The sequence below is a fragment of the Paramormyrops kingsleyae genome, chromosome 21, assembly GCF_048594095.1.
Source record: "Paramormyrops kingsleyae isolate MSU_618 chromosome 21, PKINGS_0.4, whole genome shotgun sequence".
Lineage (NCBI taxonomy): Eukaryota > Metazoa > Chordata > Actinopteri > Osteoglossiformes > Mormyridae > Paramormyrops > Paramormyrops kingsleyae.
The window spans coordinates 8,581,024-8,600,161 of record NC_132817.1 but is presented as its reverse complement, the minus strand read 5'-3'; the positions used below and the strand labels follow the sequence as shown (position 1 = coordinate 8,600,161).

General features: G+C 43.5%; 1 protein-coding gene and 1 long non-coding RNA gene across 3 annotated transcripts; one reads left to right on the top strand and one right to left on the bottom strand.

The window, feature by feature from the left end:
• Window positions 1-1,847: 1,847 nt before the first annotated feature.
• Window positions 1,848-14,530, bottom strand: LOC111849423 (noelin-3). The gene is made up of 6 exons (XM_023822272.2): window positions 14,188-14,530; window positions 7,302-7,445; window positions 4,895-5,050; window positions 4,020-4,239; window positions 3,462-3,568; window positions 1,848-3,258 (listed from the first exon to the last, which is right to left on the bottom strand). Exons 1-6 carry the CDS (start codon window positions 14,254-14,256, stop codon window positions 2,581-2,583), a joined length of 1,374 nt encoding a protein of 457 aa, XP_023678040.1. The 5' UTR covers window positions 14,257-14,530; the 3' UTR covers window positions 1,848-2,580.
• Window positions 14,531-14,939: 409 nt separating this feature from the next.
• LOC111849406 (uncharacterized) lies at window positions 14,940-17,307 on the top strand. Of its 2 annotated transcripts, XR_002839516.2 has the most exons (4): window positions 14,940-15,049; window positions 15,899-15,987; window positions 16,097-16,323; window positions 16,903-17,307. It is a non-coding gene; the product is annotated as an uncharacterized lncRNA (long non-coding RNA). The 2 variants fall into 2 exon arrangements; XR_002839515.2 differs by having other exon boundaries at window positions 15,899-16,323.
• The last annotated feature ends 1,831 nt before the right edge of the window (window positions 17,308-19,138 follow it).

Genomic DNA, 19,138 nt, shown 5'->3' with positions numbered 1-19,138 from the left:
CAAGCAAGAAATATACACATTTGTCAAATAAATCTAATTTTCTATAGGTAAAGTTAATTAGTATTTTGCTATTTCCATTATTACTGTGCTATAAGCTCTAGTCATGTAATTTTACCTTAACGATCATTTAAGTTTGAAAGTCATGACAAGTTCTTAGTCACTTCTTATACATTATATTCTGGTCTGTTTTCACAGTGTGAATAATTTTATGGACCGTCACCCTGCTTTGACACCGAATCTTTAAAATTTTACGGAGAAAAAAAAAAAAAGAGAGATATCATAGCATTTCTCTTTACTCTCATCCTTCGCTTACATGAGTTAAGTTGTTTCCTTGTGAGTTATTAAAGTGGCAAAACGAGAATGAAAATTAAATGAGTGCAGCGATCAAACTGAATTAAAAATGTAAGGCTTTTGTAATGTTGTGCTTTAGGCATAAGATGTTTTAGCCCTCTGTGAGACTGAATATAGTGAAACATTTACTTGAAATGCAAATCAGCCCCCCTGAAAACCTGTCCTCTCCTTTGTTATTACTGTGAATATCAGCTGCTGTACATACTTCATCCTCTGGGAGAAGCGGAAGGTGTAGAACAAGGACTCGGGGTAAAAGTTTTGCATGATAATAAGGGGTTTCTGAATATTTTTTGACAGGCAGCCTCACTCAAATCTCCATTAAAAGTGCATTGTGGGTACAGTGCCTGTTTTTCATATACCAGTCCTGACCCAGCAGTCCAAAACAAAATTGTTTCTTAAGATGGATGCTTGTTACCTGGCACAAGATTAGGCAAGACAAATATTTGGCCATTTCCCCAGATTCGCGTACCTGGGTGTTGGAGGCTGCAGAGTCATTATACTATAAGAATATACAAAGGAGACTGGTCAGCCAGCAACATTGTTGTTATTCAGTCAGCGCTATTTGGGAATATTCTATCATGCTCAAAGTAAAAGATCCAAACATTGATATTTCTTTAAAATTAAAATCAAAATCCATCCATCCATCTTCTGTAACCACTTGTCTAATTCAGGGTCACAGGGGTTCTGGAGCTTTTCCCAGAGGCTACGGGCACAAGGCAGGGAATAACCCAGGATGGGGTGCCAACCCATCGCAGGGCACACTCACACACCAGTCACTCACACACACCTACCTATGGGCGATTTGGTAACTCCAATTCACCACAGCGTGTTTTTGTATTGTGTGGGAAACCAGAGTACCCAGAGGAAACCCCACAATGACATGGAGAGAACATGCAAGCTCCACATGCACAGAGTCACAGCAGAGACTTGAAGCCTGGTCTCAGGGGTCTGAGGTAACAGTGCAAAGCACTGCAGCATCGTGCCGCCCCGGAGCACGATAAAACGCAGCCATTCCTATGGAACAGCCATTGCTTGTCAAAGAACATACGGTGTGTTGGGAAAGTTCCACCATGCAGTGGCGTTGGCCCAAGACAGCTGCCTATGTGCAGTGGGATCGTTAACATTTTTCCTGATAACTGGTGGGTGACCTTTCCTGATTAATGATAAATACCGTCGTATGATTAAGCCCCCAGTGGCAGTGAACCTCTCCGGCCAAGAAGATCCTGAATTACAGGCCCGGATATCTGTGATCTGAGGGAGATGTCTTTCACTGTTTCACGTTCGGCTTCCCAGAGCGGAACACCGAAGAGACCTCCCCGGCTCGGCTGACGTGAAGTCTTTACTTGGCCACTAAAGCGACGTCCGCTTTGCAGCATTGCTCTGTCGCTGCTGTAAACTTGTCACACTGAGCCCCTGTAACCCCTCTTTACAGTGAGGTGACGAGCTGGATCACCCACGACAAAAGGCGGGAAATAAAACACAGACAAACCAGGCCATTTGACCCTGTTCGTTTTTGAGTATAATAGATAACCAGAGGAATGTAGGTACAAGGTAACGAAACAAACAAAGACTTAACATTTCACATTACGCTTTTTCTTTCACCAGCTTTTTGTGTGTGTAATGTCAGTGGTCAGGGTGACAAAGTCATGAACACATTCAGCTGAGCATGACAATATCTATTCACTTAAAATATCTCACATTAAAAAAATATACTCTGAAATAAAACTGAACAGTGTAATGGGAAACACACACAAAATAATACCATGTGCTATTTCATATTTTAAAGTGGTTCAACACTTTAAAAAATATCGGTATTATATTCTGCATTATATTACCTCTGACAGTGGAACCTTATGAATTTCTTCCTCAGTTTGGCAGTAGTTTCGGGGGCCAATAAATGTTACGTACAAATAACAGAAATATAGGCCTACTGTTATAACTGATAAGATGATTTGTTTTTACATACATGCATACAATTATCTACAACCAAACGCAGTAAGTCAGATGTTCCATTGCAATGTGTAGAAAACAACAGTAAATGTATTTAATTGGCTCTATAATTATAACATATTGCATAATTTTTTACAATTCAGTTTTTAATGTCCTTGAAGCAAACATACAAAAGGGATTATTTTAAAGACTGACAAACTGAATGAGGTCTATGTTGGAGGGGAAAATTAATAAATAAAATTCCATATGGACTCCAAGGAAACGACCAGGAGCGTCAGCCTACGAGTCATCGGTGGTTTTGATGACGTGGAAGAGCGTGACGTTGAAAAGCACTTGATGGCCATTATTCCACGCATATAGCGCCCTGTCCCTGGCGTTGTAGTCGAGCATGGAAATGTGAAAGTACTGGTTGTGGAAGGGGATGTCCGTGTACTCGTAGGTTGATGTCTTGGTAGAGTAGGAGTAGTAGACTTTGGCACCAGTCAGGTGGGAGTTGGTGATGTAGAGCGTACCGCAGATCATGAAGGACTCGCCCGCATTCCTCTTGGAGTACTCTGTGTTCCACGTCTTCAGGACCTCCAGGGTGTCGGGGTCCAGCTGGCTGATGACGACGTTGCCGGCGTTCTGGTTGGTGGCGTACACGGCCCAGAGGCCCAGCTCGTCGGCCATGAGGTCGATGTCCGAGAACCCCCCCCAGGTGTACGGGTAGACATTGTGGAAGCCGGCGTATTCCAGTGCCCTTTGGGTGAGGATCTGGCCTGTCTCAAAGCTGTACTTCACCATGATGTTGCTCTGGTATTTGTTGTAGTACAGAGAACCATTGTAGACCACGTGGTTGGTCCCGGCCCACTTGAAAGGAAGGTTGTAGGTTCTCGACTCTACTCCAGAAATGAAGTCTGACATAGATTTGTATTCACGGACAATCTTGTTATTGGTGTAACTGTCCATATACCAAACCTACATAAAATTGAATAAATATTAAATCTCTTTAAAAAAAATTCTCTACTCATAAACATAAATAGCAGAGGACCCTCAAAACAAACCAAATTACATGCTCCCAGTTCGTCAACATACACATAAAAAAAAGGTAATACCTTCTACCAACTGAATAAGAGAATAGACATGAAAGGTGATGCGGCACTAAAATACACACAGCTTACCCTGTTGTTCCTGTACGACGCCTGTGGATCAGTCATCCAAGCTCCAAATCTTGTGCCAGACGTCTTTATTGTTACGGGGCCTGTGATTTTCATTAACTTGCCACATGCTGTTAAGAGACCAACATAATATTTCACGTCACGCCATGTATACACTAACATGCATACAAATTCCTAGCATTTCTATTATATCTTAAAATTATATGGTATGGCTATGTTCTCAATCCTTCCCACCATCTGTCAGTTTTATGCATCTTCCTCCTCCAGATATTTTCACAATACTGTATATATTAAAATAACCATAAATACTGTATTGTTTGTATACTGACAGCCGGCCCTGCCTCTCTGTGTTCAACATAGCATCTGTTTCCAGACAGCTGGGTCTGTTCCTCATCAATATTAATGTTTCCTGTATTAGCATGCTTCCGTAGCATGCAGGCTAACAGGACTGTGAATGTTGGTTGATGGCTTTATTATATGCTAATTTAGCTCGAAGTTGCTACACATTCCGGGTTGCACTTCAACACCTGCTCCCGCAGAAGATGGAGGGGAAGGCCTTACTGAGTTTGCTCATGCACTCCCTCAGCCTGGTTTCCAGACTGATGACCCTCTGGTTGAGCTCATCGTAGTCATAGGCGCCGATCTCTTGCTGGATGCCTGTCAACACGGCCGATAGGTTCCGGATCTCCTCTTTGAACTGCGAGATGAGCCGGGCGTCTGTTTTGTACTGCTCCAGGACGGGGATCAGCGGCTGCAGCTCGTCCATCTTCTCCTTCAGCTCCTGCCGGCGAAACGGGGCGGTGAGTCTGACACCGTGGGTCGCTGGCGAGTTGACCGGAGCATGCTTCGGCGTCAGACCTGAGGCTTAACTGATCAGTTTACAGGGCTGGCCGGCTGCTCAGCTGCGTCAGTAATGTGTGCAGTGATAGAGCACTTCCCCACATGGCTCAGACAGCAAAACAATCATGTTTCAATCTATTCCTTACCCGTGAAGTCAAACAGACCATCTGATTGGAGGTCAGGGGATGGCCTAATATTGCACAGTAGCCATAAACTACCTTTCTTTTTCAAAACCATAAGTGGCAGAAAAGGATTTGATCAGAAAGTTGCTTTATTGCTTTATTTATGTGTTGAATTTGTCACATTTTCTACACTGCTTGTAACCAGTGACCTATAAAGGTGATTTCCAGGTGAATGATCTGAATTTGTCTGTATGACTTTAACTTATCTGCCAGATTTAGACAACAAAAATGTCCAATACTGATGCAATTCAGTGTGTGTCAGCATTTCGTTTGAATGATCAGGAAAAGAGTCTTAATCTTAGTGATATGCACTGGGATGACCTTGCACTGGGATGACCTTGCACTGGGATGACCTTGCTGTACTATTAACGACAATAGCAGAACTGCAGCCAGTTGAAAGCAGAAAAGACTTACTTGGAATCCTTTAGTCATTAACGTTTTCCTGTCGGCCTCAATCTGCCTGAACTTTGTCCTCAGTCCTTTCATTTGGTTCTCCATTTTCATGACGTACTGAAAATCCCGCTGTGTCCGCAGGTTCAGGACTTCTATTGACTGTGACATGTTCTGTACCTGTAAGATACAATGTTACTCTATGTATGTATGTATGTATGTATGTATGTCCAGCTTTTGTAGCTACTTCTGCATCATGAGGAGTCAATGCCCGGAAGCACCAGGGCGCCAGTCCATTGCAGGGCAAAGCAATTCAAAGGCAGCGGGTCACATAACTGGTCCGTTTCTGGCGGAAACCTACAGTATGTTGAATAGGCCGACACAGATATGCAAACTGCCATCCCAGGAGGGATGAGGTAATATTGTACCCACAGAACCACAACACTGCTCATGTTATATAATTACTTAGGACTTCATAAAGAAAAATCCGTGAATATAACAGCTATATATTTTTCAAATTATCTGTTGGATTCAAAAATTTCTTCCATCTGACATTTATTTTAGCTTAAGGTACAGTTTTACTCATCGAGCAGTCCATCCATCTATTATAATATAATATATCTGCTTATTGGGTAAAGGCTGTAATATTCCAGAACCTTCCGACGTGAGAGTGGCATGTCAGGTATGGGACAGTTCTCTGCGGGGAAAGCCTTCACTCTCTCAGGGTGACCAATTAATTGGAAGCGCATGTTCTTGGACCACGGCAGTAAACCACACCCACAGAACTGGGGCTGGACTCAAAATAATGATCCTGAGATGTGAGGTGTCAGCGCTGCCTGCTGAGAGGCCGTGCCGCTCCCCGGTGTTCAACTCTGCAAACCGATTGGACATTGATTGGTCAAAATCCACTCAGATTTCTTTAGCTGGGGTGACAAGACAATACAGTGACCAATTAGGCTCTGGCAGGCATAACTTCAGGTTATTTTGCAGCTTGAGGCCTATAGACTCTAAATTTTTATGACTTTTCTGGAATTTTGTAAAAAGGGGAGATCTGAGCATCTGACACACATGGCCACCTGCATCAGTTTAGTGCAAAATATTATATATCCAGTTACACTAGTGACAGGTTGAATAAAACGTGAGGAAACCACTTTGAAAACTACATCTATAGCCCATAATTTAAAGGGGACCCGCTTTGCTGCTCCGAAAATCCGACTTGGATTTGGTAATTCAATCAGCCTCCCCCTGGAGATTCAGCACGGAGCCCACGGTGCCTCACAGGGAATTCCGCAGCGGAGATCGCTGTAGGTGGCCCCTCCCGGTGCCTAGGGATTGGTGAACGCTACTGTAGGTTTTCCGTCTCGGTTAAACTCTTAAGCATCCACTTAACTGACTTAATCCCCACACCTAAGTGAACGTGGGCGCTCCCTCAGCACCGGTGTCGATAGCATGTTCTGAAAATTAAGGCACTTTTAAGTCTTCAGAAACTCACTGGGCGAGTTTACTGTCGACATAAACTAAAAATCTAAATTAAATCAACACCTTCTTTAGAGTGGCTTTATATCAATTTCAGTTTGCCAGATGCTGATCGTGGCTTGCTGGCACAGTGGTTAGCCTTGTTACTCCGGAATCAGGGTTCGAGTCTCCACTTTGCATGCTTCCCCCATGTCATCGTGGGGTTCCCTCTCACAGTCCCAAAACATGCTGAGGTTCATTGGAGTTGCCAAGTTGCCCGTAGATGTACCCTGTGATGAGTTGGCGTCCCCATCCTGGGTTGTTGTTCCCTGCCTGGCACCTGTAGCTACTGGAATAGGCTCCAGACCCTACATGACTCTGAATAGCAAAAATGGTTACAGAAAATGGATGGATGGATGGTTGGATGCCAGGAACTGAATTATAATGACTTTTCAGGGGCTTTGGTGTGTGACTCAGTGAGCTCGGGCACTGGGCACTGGGCACTGGGCCTGTGATCAGAAGGTCACACACCAGGGTTGCAAGGCTGATTTCACCACCCGGCGCCAGAGCAAGGCCCTTTACCCACCACTGCCCCTGGGATTGGCGCTCTCAAAAATGTAAGCAGCTCTGGATAAAAACATCCATCCTCTATACACACTTGTGCTATGCAGGGACACATGGGTCTGGAGTCTCTCGAATGATACGGGTCCAAGGCAGAGAATAACCCAGGATGGGGAGCCAACCCATCGCAGGGCACACTGGCACACTGGCACACCACTCATGGACAACATGACAATTGCAATTCCCCCCAGCATCATTTTGGATACATATAGACAAAACGTAAAAATGTGCTCAATTGTTCTTTTTAGATGGTAAATGTGCATGATTTGGGTGAAAACCTTGAGCCGACCTCACACATGGTGTGTGTGTGCGTGTGAGTGTGTGTGTGGCTGCGCGCGTGTGGCTGCGCGCGTACCTTCTCCAGCAGCTGCCGGAGCTGCCGGCTCTTGGCATCGCGGGAGCAGAGGCCCTGCTCTGGGGCCACCAGGGTGCAGAGGCAGCGGCCGTCTGCGTCCTGCGCCGAGCTGTACACCTGCCAGCCCTCCTGGGGCCCGATGGTCTGCGCAAACGGACACGCCTGTCAGCACGCAGACACGTCCCAGTCCGCCAGGGCCCACCCTGGGCAAACAGCAGCGAGACGCCCTGCCATGCACTCAGAGAGTGAATTCCATGGATGGATGTCAGGGAAGAATCCATTATATCTTGGAACGAGTTGATTTCACTCAGGCATATAGTATATCAATCACAAAGTCATTGCAGATTCAGTAGGCAGCTACGGTATTCCGTCCTCGTCGCGTACAAGAACAATAATAACATTAACGACAACAACAATAATAATAATCAGTGGAGGCGGAAGGATTCCAAATTGGGGGGGGTGGGGGGTGGGGGCTGGGTTCATCAATGAAAATAAGAGCAACCCTGTTTAGCGTAGAGTTTCACAACTAAACAAAACGAAGCTACATAAAATAACTAATGCATATGATGTAATTACTTTGTTTGATGTAGCACTACGTCTTCCACAGGTGTACAGTATGGTCCACCCTCGCGCTTTGCATGCGCAGCTATTTGGCCTCAATAATGTGTGGATTCATATTAAAAGATAAGGAACATGCTCCTGTTTATTTGGGGGTTGGGGGCTGCTGTTTTTTGAGCCGGGTGTCCCCCCCCTGACCCCCATTTCCAATGATAATAATAGTGATGATTACGCCACATCCTCTGCATGGTATTTTTAAATTCCTGTGGTCCCGAGGACTAAAAGTGCCACAGTATAGCAGACTGAAGTGCCCCCCGGCGCAGTCTGAAGTCTTCGTTACTGCATGAAGCGGCGCTTTCTGAGTATGATTGAGGACCTGGCGGCTGTGACCCTCCGCCCGCTCGGGGCACACACCTTTCCTGCGACTCCTAGCGGCCCGCAGTGGCAGGGATCATCCGACGGTGCCTAAACGATCCGATTAAGGAATCTGATGCGCAATTTAATCACGCATTTCGCTTTCCTATTGTGCAGTTCCATTTAAATACAGGCTTATAAACAGCCTACTTGATTTTTCTTCACCTTAAGTCATTGATGTATGTAAATGGAAACTGACCCATGTTGTAATTTCCCAGTGATTACAGCACAGAGATCTTGATGTGTTAACCCACATCTAACTTTAGTCAGTCATCGCAATAAGAATCTAACCTTATTTCCAGCTCTGGTGACATGTTCATTAGTAAAAGCTCACTGCACCCCAGTATTGGGAACTGTTTGTTCTCACCTGCTCCAAACTCACCCCAACCCAGTGAAAATCACTCCGACACTCCAGGCCAAACATTTTAAGAAAGCGCAACTGCTTAAAGCTAGTTATTTGAATCTGATGCAATATGGCTGTTAGAGAGGAAAAGGACCTAATGATCTCCACCATTCTACTGCGGAACATCCAGCTTCATCAAATGGCAGGAAACATTTGTATCACCTTATCCACTGGATGGTAAACACCCATTTTATAGGGGTGAGGAAAAAATGGATCATACATATAAATAAATCTGTAAAAGGGCAACAAACAAAATATCCATCAGTCATCGATCCAGCCTGCTAAGGTAGAGAGAGCGAGTATGTGCCGGTGATGATTCCTACTCCATCAAGCTCTCGGTGGGGGGGCTTCCACCAGCGATCTCCTCTTTTGTAAACATTAGAGTCCGGGGGCCGTCTCCACATCGACGGTAGCGGGCAGGTGATTCAGTGGCATGCTAGCGTTACAGGTGCTACAGACACGTTACCATCAGATATTTGGTTGATTGTGAGTGATGTAACTCTCAGTAAACTCCATAGAGCCAAACCAAATAGATGTATAATAATACACTGTTCTGGGACATATCTCATCACGACTACCCATGCAATGGCCTTTCTACACTTAGCTTACGCCTGATGATGAAATAACAATGAAGGAATCACTACGGCTATCATACAGACTAACACCACTACTCCTTATGCAATCAAGCATTCTTCTCCTGTTTCTAAAAATAATATTAATAGTGGAAGCATTATTTATGTGATAAAGAGCAGTGTTCACACTCTGCTTGAGGTCTGACCTGTTAGGGTCACTGTACGCAACGCAGAAGCACAAATACTCTCCAACGCTCATCTATTCAGCCAAGTACTTCAGCCATTCAGTTTGGGTTTGGAAAATGCAACAAAGAAACTTGTCTGTAACAATAGGCATGAAATACCTGGTTTAATTGCATGTTTCAACAGAAATATGGAGAGTTACACCATCTATATGCTTATCCAGTACAAGGAGGCCTGAAGAAACACAAACTGTGGAACCTGCAGAAACTGTGGAGCCTGCACAAACTGTGGAGCCTGCACAAACTGTGGGTAAGTTAGAGGCACTGATTAATCTGACAGTTAGAGGAATCTCATGTAACTCGGGCAGAACGTGCAAACTGGCAGGTTTCGAACCCCCAACCCTGGGTGTATGAGACACACGTGCTAAGCAAAGCATCACCATACCAACCAACTGTTCCATAATCCCTGTCTATATTAATTATACTTCTACACTAATCCAGTTTAGTGAGCTACATGCATAAATGTGAAAAAGCCAAAGTAGCACGAGCCCCTTTTAAGGTGCTGCTGATGCCCACACCCTAGTCTGCCATTTTCTAGGTTTAAAGTTCTAATGTCAGTGACAGGTTCCATAATCCTGCCTTGTTCATCACGCGTGAGCCTTGTCTGCTCCAAGCTAAAGGCAAACCAGACACCAATTACAATCTACGCTTATACTCAATATCTATCTTCAGAAGCATGATAATCTATGCTTTATCTGACAACATGATTAACAGCAATGTGCAGCTCCTTATACATGAAATTCTGGAAAGTTCCCCTACAGCTTTCTACCTGCTATGAGATTAATCTGCGCGAATTGACTTTGCGTCAACGCGCAGAATCATCACAGTTCTTTTGGACTTGGAATCTTCATATACAAACGTGTGCATTATTCATTAAAACAGATACCTTGTTTCCAAGAGTTTCCCCAATCTGTTTGCTCAACAATAAAAATAAGGTCAAAATATAAACATGGTGCCTCGAAGCTGAACCTGAATGGATATCCTGAGACTGTGCTTTTGTACATGAGTCATTTTCATGACATGCTTGTTCAGCTGGTATGACACGGTGCTGAACTCCTGCCTGCATTTTTATTTCATACCAGGAAAGCCAGATGTCAGAGAGAATAAAGATTAGGATTGAAACCAAAGGTAAGACTTAGTAGATCTGCTGACAACACTTTGGCAAGTGGATCAGTTTTGCCTGAACATCACAACAAATATCACAATGTTACCATGCAATATTTTATTGGAGGAAACTGGCATATTAATCCATTAGGAACCAACTTTGTTAAATCAGGAGTCTCCCTCCCTCCCTCCCTCCCTCCCTCCATCCATCCATCCATCCCTCCATCCAACCATCCATCCATCCATCCATCATTGCTTATTCAGTTCAGGTAAGCCTAGAGTGATCCCAGAAACACTGTAATTATTTTAAGGTGTTATGTTCCACTATTTCATATTCCCCAGGCCTGGAATTGTTTTCATGGTGTCATAAATAAATTGACATATGCATCCATGATGTTATTACCTATGGCAAGAAATATGAATGAAGATTCATAAGAGTGCTGCCATGTTGGCTCACACCACCAGGGTTAGGGTTCAAGTCCCACCTCCTCTGGCATGTAGTTTGCATGTCCTAGCATCTCTAAATAAAAAGAAGCCACAGTGTGTGTGTGTGTGTGTGTGTGTGTGGGTGTGGGGGTGGGGGTGGGGGGGGGGTAGTGCTCCAGCCTGCCTCCCCCCAACCCTGACCAACCTAAACAGCTGGAAGATGAATGGATTCACATTAGATAAATGCAACTAACTAAAGTTATGAATCCACAGATTAATTATATTCATAATTATATACATGCAATTCAATTAATATAAGGGACATCAGTCAGGGACCACAAATACATTGAGAATACCGGTAGTATATTCAAACTAATACTTGCCCTTCACCTTTTCATGGTGTGTGGATACAGGTATCATTTACAGACAGAACTGCATTGTTACAAGCCTATGCAATTTTTTTTATATGTGTCAGGAAACCTATCATCCACTTGACTTATATAATACAATAATGGAGTAATATTTTTAAGGTGACACAATCTATTTTATACCCTGTAGTGCACATGATGGGGGGAAATTTATAACCCACAAATAATTGTATTTTTTCCCCCTTACACAAGGCTAGGCATTCAATACAATGCACATGAAACCTTAATTCCAGTTTATCACGTTAATAGCCGCGATGACAGATTTCCGTATTACACAGCCAATTCACTTGAGGATACTTGAAAAACGACTGACTGTAACTTAGGGCCCCGTAAGATTTTTTTTTATTAAGAAAATGCACTTGCACATCAATTAATCCTTTCAACGGCTGAGAAATGAGACCCAGCACACACTCTGTATCACTCTTGTTATCTCACTCTTTTTTCCCCCTTAGGTGAAATAGTTTTTGATCTTAAGACCAAGTCCACATAATTATGTGTGATACTGCTGTACTAGGTAAAACTAAACTGGTTATTATGAAGTTGTTGACTGGTTATTACAATTGGTTAATAACTGCCTGTGCAACCAAAATATTTTATATGTACACACACACACACACACACACCATATATATGTAAAGACACACACAATATATACACACGCACACACATTTATATGAACATTAAAAATGATCACGACCTTTGTTATTCATTACACTCCCCCTGCACTCACTGCAATCGTAGGTGGATCACATGATGCATCCTAGTACCAATCACATCTTATAACTTATAAACAACTGTGCACTATGACACACCTGTGAGGAATTCTGTGCTACAAACCAATGACTTCAGCAGGCAGCTCTTGTCTTACAGCATCCTGTCCTAGACGATTTTTCAGTGGTTGCCTATAATTAGTATTTTAATTGTACCAAAACAGCAGAAACACTCTTCAGAACGCGAGTCCCTTTATTCCTCTGTGCGGAATGTTTTATTCCTCTGTGCGGAATGTTTTATTTCCAAACGCCTTAATTTTTTTCCTCTATTCTGCAGCCGCATTATAAAAGCCAATTTTTAGCAACTTCGGCTGCTCTCAATATCAATACTCCAAGAAACCAGGAAACAGTTCCACTGTTAAAAATAAGATACTACAGTAGACAATACTGGAAACTCCACTAGGCAACACTTAACTAAGCATCCCGGTGGCGAAAAGGTGTGTTTCCTACATTTCATACAACCGTATTAGAGATTGACTGTAAAACTGTTGGGATAGGCACCATCGTTTCGGAATGAAATTTTAGATATTTTCCACCTTAGCGGTTGTGAAAAGACAAGTTTGTCAAGGTTCCGTCACCAAAAAAACAATGATAACGACAGCACACAGGTAATTATAGTAATTAGCACCACTATGGATAATAATTATAATACACTATGTGAGTCATAAGTGTCAGAAAACTACTCTGATACAAAACTTACTGATACATTAAAGGCAAATTTAAAAACAGTTCCCTATTTGCAAAACGCCTCCTCCGTCCGCTGAAGCAGGCTCTCTGTATTTACGTCTAAGTGGTTTTATATGTAGTTTTTTTTCAGCACCACGTTGTGGACAGCTCCATTGCGCCAAGACAACACTGTGGCAAAGCACGGGCGGGAGCAAAACAGACGAATGTGGCGCGGCATAAAATGCACGCCGTGTCGCCTAAGTGCGGCGTTATACCCGGCGTGCAGAGTTAGGGCTGACCGTGTGGAAATGAATGGAGCGACTCTCGGTGGGTGGGTACCACTGAATAGCGGACACTGGAGAACTGAACTAGGAAACTTGTCCGCAAGATCACGGATAGTCTACTGTTGCAAACATTTTTCCGTCTATATTTCTGATATGCATTCCCAACCGATCAGTCATACATATTTTTCCAAATATAATCACTTACTGCTTCCTAAGGGAATACATACGAATTAATAAAATCTTGCTTGAAGCAGAAATGCTTTCGTTTCTGCCGTGATTTTTTTCATATTCTAGTTCATTACAAATAAAACGATTACTGTTTACTCTTGTAATGTATATCAAAGGAAATGCGTCACAGAGCACAATGCATAGAAATACTTACCAGCAGCACTGAACATTGATTTGACATGAAGACCTTGACTATGAACATAAGTGCTACACAATTCGCGTTTAAATATTTTCCATGATTAAAAACGAGAATGTTGAAATGGGAAACTATTTCCGATACTGTCCTTTTCAGCAACCGCAATTTTGTAATAAAATAAAAATACACCTCGATCTGTTGGGTTTTTACAGAGTATTGCTTGCTTTTAGTTTACGTGTCCTATGAACTGTATGCGCATATAAAAGAATATCAATAAAATGTCATTACACTATATTTAATTGATTAATTATTGCCGTCACTCCCAGGGCATATAATTTTGCTCTCATCAACGCACGTGAAAGCCTGTTACGTATACAAATCAACAATATTTAAAACATAACCTGAATATGTGAACCATAAATCATTCCGAAATGATGGTGCCTATCCCAACAGTTTTACAGTCAAATTTGTTATTTATTGCCATCTGGAACAAAAATGCGGATAACTAGGATATTACCTTCCAGCGCTCATTGAAACAATTGAAAACACGGCAGGCGTTATCACTTTTTAATTCGCTAGTTTATTTAGTTAACACTTTTTTGCGAGTCAACTTATGTCAGCGAAACGATGAATGGAAATCGTCGAGGAAACTCACCAGGGAAGGATAGCATCCGAACAGCAACATTAAAAGAAGAGGATTCAGGACCCTAAATAGCGCCCGCATTTTGTCCAAAGGCGGTTTTCCGTCCGAGCTTATTTACTCGCAGCTTTCACTGCGGGAGCCGGTCAGTGCAAAACTACTGCACTACGGTGCGTGATCGAAGCCCGCCAAGGATGAAGAAGAAGAAGAGGAGGAGGTAGAAAAAGAAGAAAAAACTAGCAGCCACACGTGCATTACCGCTCCGCAGGCTGCGCGCTGTCGGCAATGCGGACGCGCCTCGTTACGCTGTGCACAGAAAAGTTTCCAGCAAAGGGGATAAATCTGCAAAAGGAGACGATGAAACCCGAACGGAAATGACATCATTTGGCGTTTCACTCTGGTTTTAGGAATAGATCACCATTATCGATAAGTAATCCCTCCCTGATCTGCATGCTTACACGCAGACGCACGCGGAACGGCTAGCAGCGCTTTTTGATTAAAATACTGCCGTGTGTCTTATCCCGGCTGCTGGGACAAACTCATTACACTAAATTTAGTAGGAGTTAAAATAACATTAAACCTATTAATTTGTGCGCAAAGAGCAATGACTAGTCAAGAAAAATGGAATTATTTTCTAAGCCCAATTCCCATATACAGTGTATGGATGCATTTCCTAATATACTCCACTCAAGTCATGATACCACAGAATTGTGTACATCTGAATATCGTGATAGCAGAAAAAAACGGTTGCAAGGCTAGGCATGTAACAATAATGTCAGCATAGTTAGGGCTGCACTGAGGAACAGTGCCATTATTTAAATATTATCCGTAAACGTGTAAGAAACGAAGCTATCTGTTTTCAGTTCAGCTGTCACAGGTGAGCTGTCTCCTAGTCTTATTCATTGATTTGTAATGTTGCCATGAAACTATAAACAAGATTAACATCTCGTCACCTGCGGAAAATTGTATTCTTTTGCACTGATGCCAGCGGAAGGGGGAGGCGGGCGTAAACTGCACGTTAAGCGCGCCGGGTGGCACCTCGGCCATCTATAGGGCGGCGAAGCCAATTTCAATTCAACTCAATTCGATTTATTTCTCATACGGCGCCTTTCACAACAGAGTCCCACCGAGGCGCTTTAAATGGGTGCGTCGTATTACACCACAGCATCATTAAGAGAGAATGAAGACAGTGCCGCAGTTTATAGCATCTTAACGGCAAGGCGGGAAGGGACATTTACATCGATGTATTTAAGGTATTTTCTTTTCAGCCCAGATAGCTTTTTATGTACTTGTTTATGGAGCCAGGGCTTACTATGTTCACTTATACCTTCTACCACTCTTTGGTTGTGTGATTATACATCTGAAAAGGAAGAAGGGAAAACCTGCGAGTTTTACTTTAAATACGGAGCATGACTGGAAGAGAGCGTAGGAAGTTCATGGGGGACCTGAGCTCAGGCGGCACAGGACTGGGGCAGACCCTGGATGGATGGCTGTGCAGTTAAAGACCCATATTCCGTCACTTCAGGGAGGCAAAGTTTTGGGGGAGTCGACAATGCTGTTAATTGGCATGACCGATATTGTGCATATGTTCTATGCTGGTACTTTACACCTCTACATAAGAGGTTTGTTGGTGCCCGTAGGCAAAATATAGGTAATCTGTCCATCAAATATATGCATTAACACATAAGGTAAGCATTAATTAAAAATTTTTTTTTTTGCCCAACAGGAATTGCATGCAAGCATCAAACTCCATGCATGGTCGCGATAAATCAGATCCTGTTTCTGGGACACTCAGGCAACTAGCTGGATTGTAGGGTAAAGGAATTACAGGACATTCACCCAATGCATAGCAACCTGCTGCCCCCCCCTCCCCCCCCAAAAAAAAAACACATTCATAGATCTTAGGGAAACCTCATCTGTATAGGCCAGAGCAAAGATCCCCAAGAGGAGACCGTAATCATCAGAAGACCGACATCATCAAACAGGGTCTCAGATGTCACAACAGGAAGGTACCCAAAAGCCTACCTTTATCTGACTTGTAATGCAGCAATGACCCAAAAACCTCTGCAAAAATCAAGCTGAGGCACCTCTGAGGTACACTCCAGCAAGGATGCACACCTCTATCTGACTGACAATCCTCATCGCTAACAGGTGAGACTAATTGTTTTCACTGCATCACAAACAACTGCACCACACTACATGATTAGCAATAAAATAACACACGGTTTATAACTAGATATATTTTATATCTGCATTTATTAGCATTGCTTTTAGTGGTTTAGTCGATGTACCATAATGCAATTACAATCTTAGCATTCCAATGTACCCTAATCATGTAATTAATGTGTATATTTCAAACGTGGGCCAGCAATATGTCTGACTTCAGCGGTTCGTCACCAGTTACATTAGTCATCCTCCACAGTACGTTATATTCAAATAAACAACCATAGCTGGAGCCTAGATATTGTTATATGAAATGCATAAGTAGCCCGAATATAGCGTGATAAATAATAGAGTGGCGATGCATGTCGAATCAATACAGCTGAAATATTTTTTGCGTGGCGTGTGGAATGAGAGCAGGCTGTGGGTGGATTTCCCGGAGATTCCGGCTTGGGGGTGGGGGTGGGGGTGGGGGTGGGGGGGTACCCCAGGCAGAGGCTGTCGCGTGACAGCATGGCGGGAGCGTTCTTCCAAGCTGTGATTTTGATGTTGCTGATTCTGTGTTTGCAGGCAGCCAAGGGGAGGGCGGAGGGGGGATTCCCGTTGCAAGGTGTCCACCACTCAGAGCCTCCTGCTGTGATGAGACGCTTGTAAAAGGAAGCTCCCGGATTTGATCAGTCTAATTATACCTGGTCCATTGACACAATTATCCAGCGACAGGCACCCAGTTACACTTATTTGGTGAGATTTCCTCGTTCTCCCGGTTAAGCCGTTTCCGTTTTGACCGACTCCCGCTGAAGCTGTCTGCATCACGCCCCAGATCCTGCTCACGTGCCCTTTCACATACTATCAAGCACGCTACACAGTTTGAGTGGCTTTCCCACTCAAATCATACCTTTTTACCTCTGTTTTGGGTTGTGTACCTCTGTGTACCTCTCTAGCTCATATTCAAAAGGTCAGCAACAGAACTTAGTACAAAATAATATCAATAAAAATAACGACAATGACTGTCAAGAGGAGTGTTTTATTCAAGTCAATTTACAGTTTTATTGCTTTGAGACTGGAGATTGTGCTGAAACAATACAGATGAAATACAAGCTAAATCAGGGGTGCCAGACTCCTGTCCTGGGGGGGGGGCAGAGCCCTGTACATTTTTGGGTTTCCCCTCATTTAACACACCTGATTCACCTCTGTGCTAATTACCGGACAGATCTTGAGCTGAACCATTTGTGGGAGGAAAAGGGAAAGAACTAAGCTACACAGGGCTCCGACCCCTAGGACTGCAGTTTGACACCCCTGGGCTAAATAAAGTTCATTGTAATTGTATTTGTAATTGTAATTCTAAACACCAAATGTAAAGTTTCACTAGAAGATCGACACCTGGGAGATGGACCAGCAGCCTTTTGGTCCCAATTCTGCTCCCCCGACCTGATAGCTGAACCCCCCCTCCCCTTTACTCGTTGGGGGTTCGCAGAATTGCTGGATATTGGGAGACTGCCTGGTCGGGGTGGAGTTCAGCCTGCCCCCCCCCCGAATAGAGCAGCATTCAATTTGTCTCACTTCTGTCCTTCAGCTCCTGAGAGCGCTGGTGAGTGTATGAACTGCCCGCCTTCTGGGCCTAGTTGCTCAGCAACGCCCACTGACGACACCCGTTTGGGAGTTAGGAAATAGTCGCCGTGTGCATTTCATTACTGCAGATATTCACTATCTCCGCTGCCTGAAAGGCTTTTGTTCTTATGCAGAATTCGCACTGCCTGCTAATTACAGTTATTTTCCACATCTTTCCTGATAGAGGCTTTTTATGTATAGATGCCAGTGCAACTCTAGCTCTTCTTTTTAACCCCTCGCTACACCGATTGATGCCTTTTTTTTTTTATCACATTCCTTTTTGTTTTTTCAACATGCCACCAAACTTCACGTGACGCTGTGCTCTGCCTTCTTTGGGATTACGCTGGAGCGTTTTTCTCAGATCTATACATACATATATATTTTGTCCCCTTATATTGATCTGTCAAATTTGCTGCCACAATATACTCGATTTATTTAAAATTACAGTTTATTTCTGAACAGATTTAGAAAATGACTTCCATCCCACCAGAGCGTGTGTATGTATTTTTCCATTGTCTGGGATGCAGATCTAAATGCCAAACCTTTTTTCTGATCTCAATACATAACTTGCAACAAAACTCTCCCCTTTTCTTAGGGACCATCTTTCTGATCATTGCAGACTCATGGTGCCTTTATTGCAATGTTATTTGAGTGCTCTATAGACTGCTACTCCCGCTAAACCCTTTTAGAACTAAACACCATATTTTCTCTTCCAACCTGCCTTTTCTTATTGTGTAGAATCGAAGTGTGCAGGTGGAATCTAAAATCCGCTGTGTTGCATTGCTTAGTCATAACTGCATTCTCCAATAGTTAGTTAGTCATACCTGCATTCTCAACACATGGTCCAATCCACCCGTCTCTGCCCCTCATTAACAGTCCACATCTCAAAACACGTTGCACCGCCGAGCTCTCACCCCCTTCCGACTAAACTTTAAGATATCCCCATCCCCGGTTTGACTGTGGAGTTTGCCCAAGTACGCTCAACAGAGTTCATTTTAAGGGTCGATAATTTGACTTGACGTGTGGGCGGGGCCAAATGCCTACCTTACAGAGGAGCCCTGTCAGAGAAGGAGCCGTACTTAAAATCTGACTGTTAAAGGTGTCCAGTAAGACGTCCCAGTGAACATCCTACAGAAATCCAGACAGACACCACCCACACCAGTATATGTCATTTTTACTTCCCTTTGCTTTCTGCATG

Bases quoted from the DNA above. Each gene is read 5' to 3' on its own strand.
- LOC111849423 (XM_023822272.2), bottom strand. From the start codon at position 14,256: ATGCGGGCGCTATTTAGGGTCCTGAATCCTCTTCTTTTAATGTTGCTG. The intron at 4,240-4,894 runs GTAAGTCTTTTC...TTTCGCCGGCAG, and splicing joins TAATGACTAAAGGATTCCAA to GAGCTGAAGGAGAAGATGGA. The intron at 3,569-4,019 runs GTAAGGCCTTCC...GTCTCTTAACAG, and splicing joins GGAGTGCATGAGCAAACTCA to CATGTGGCAAGTTAATGAAA.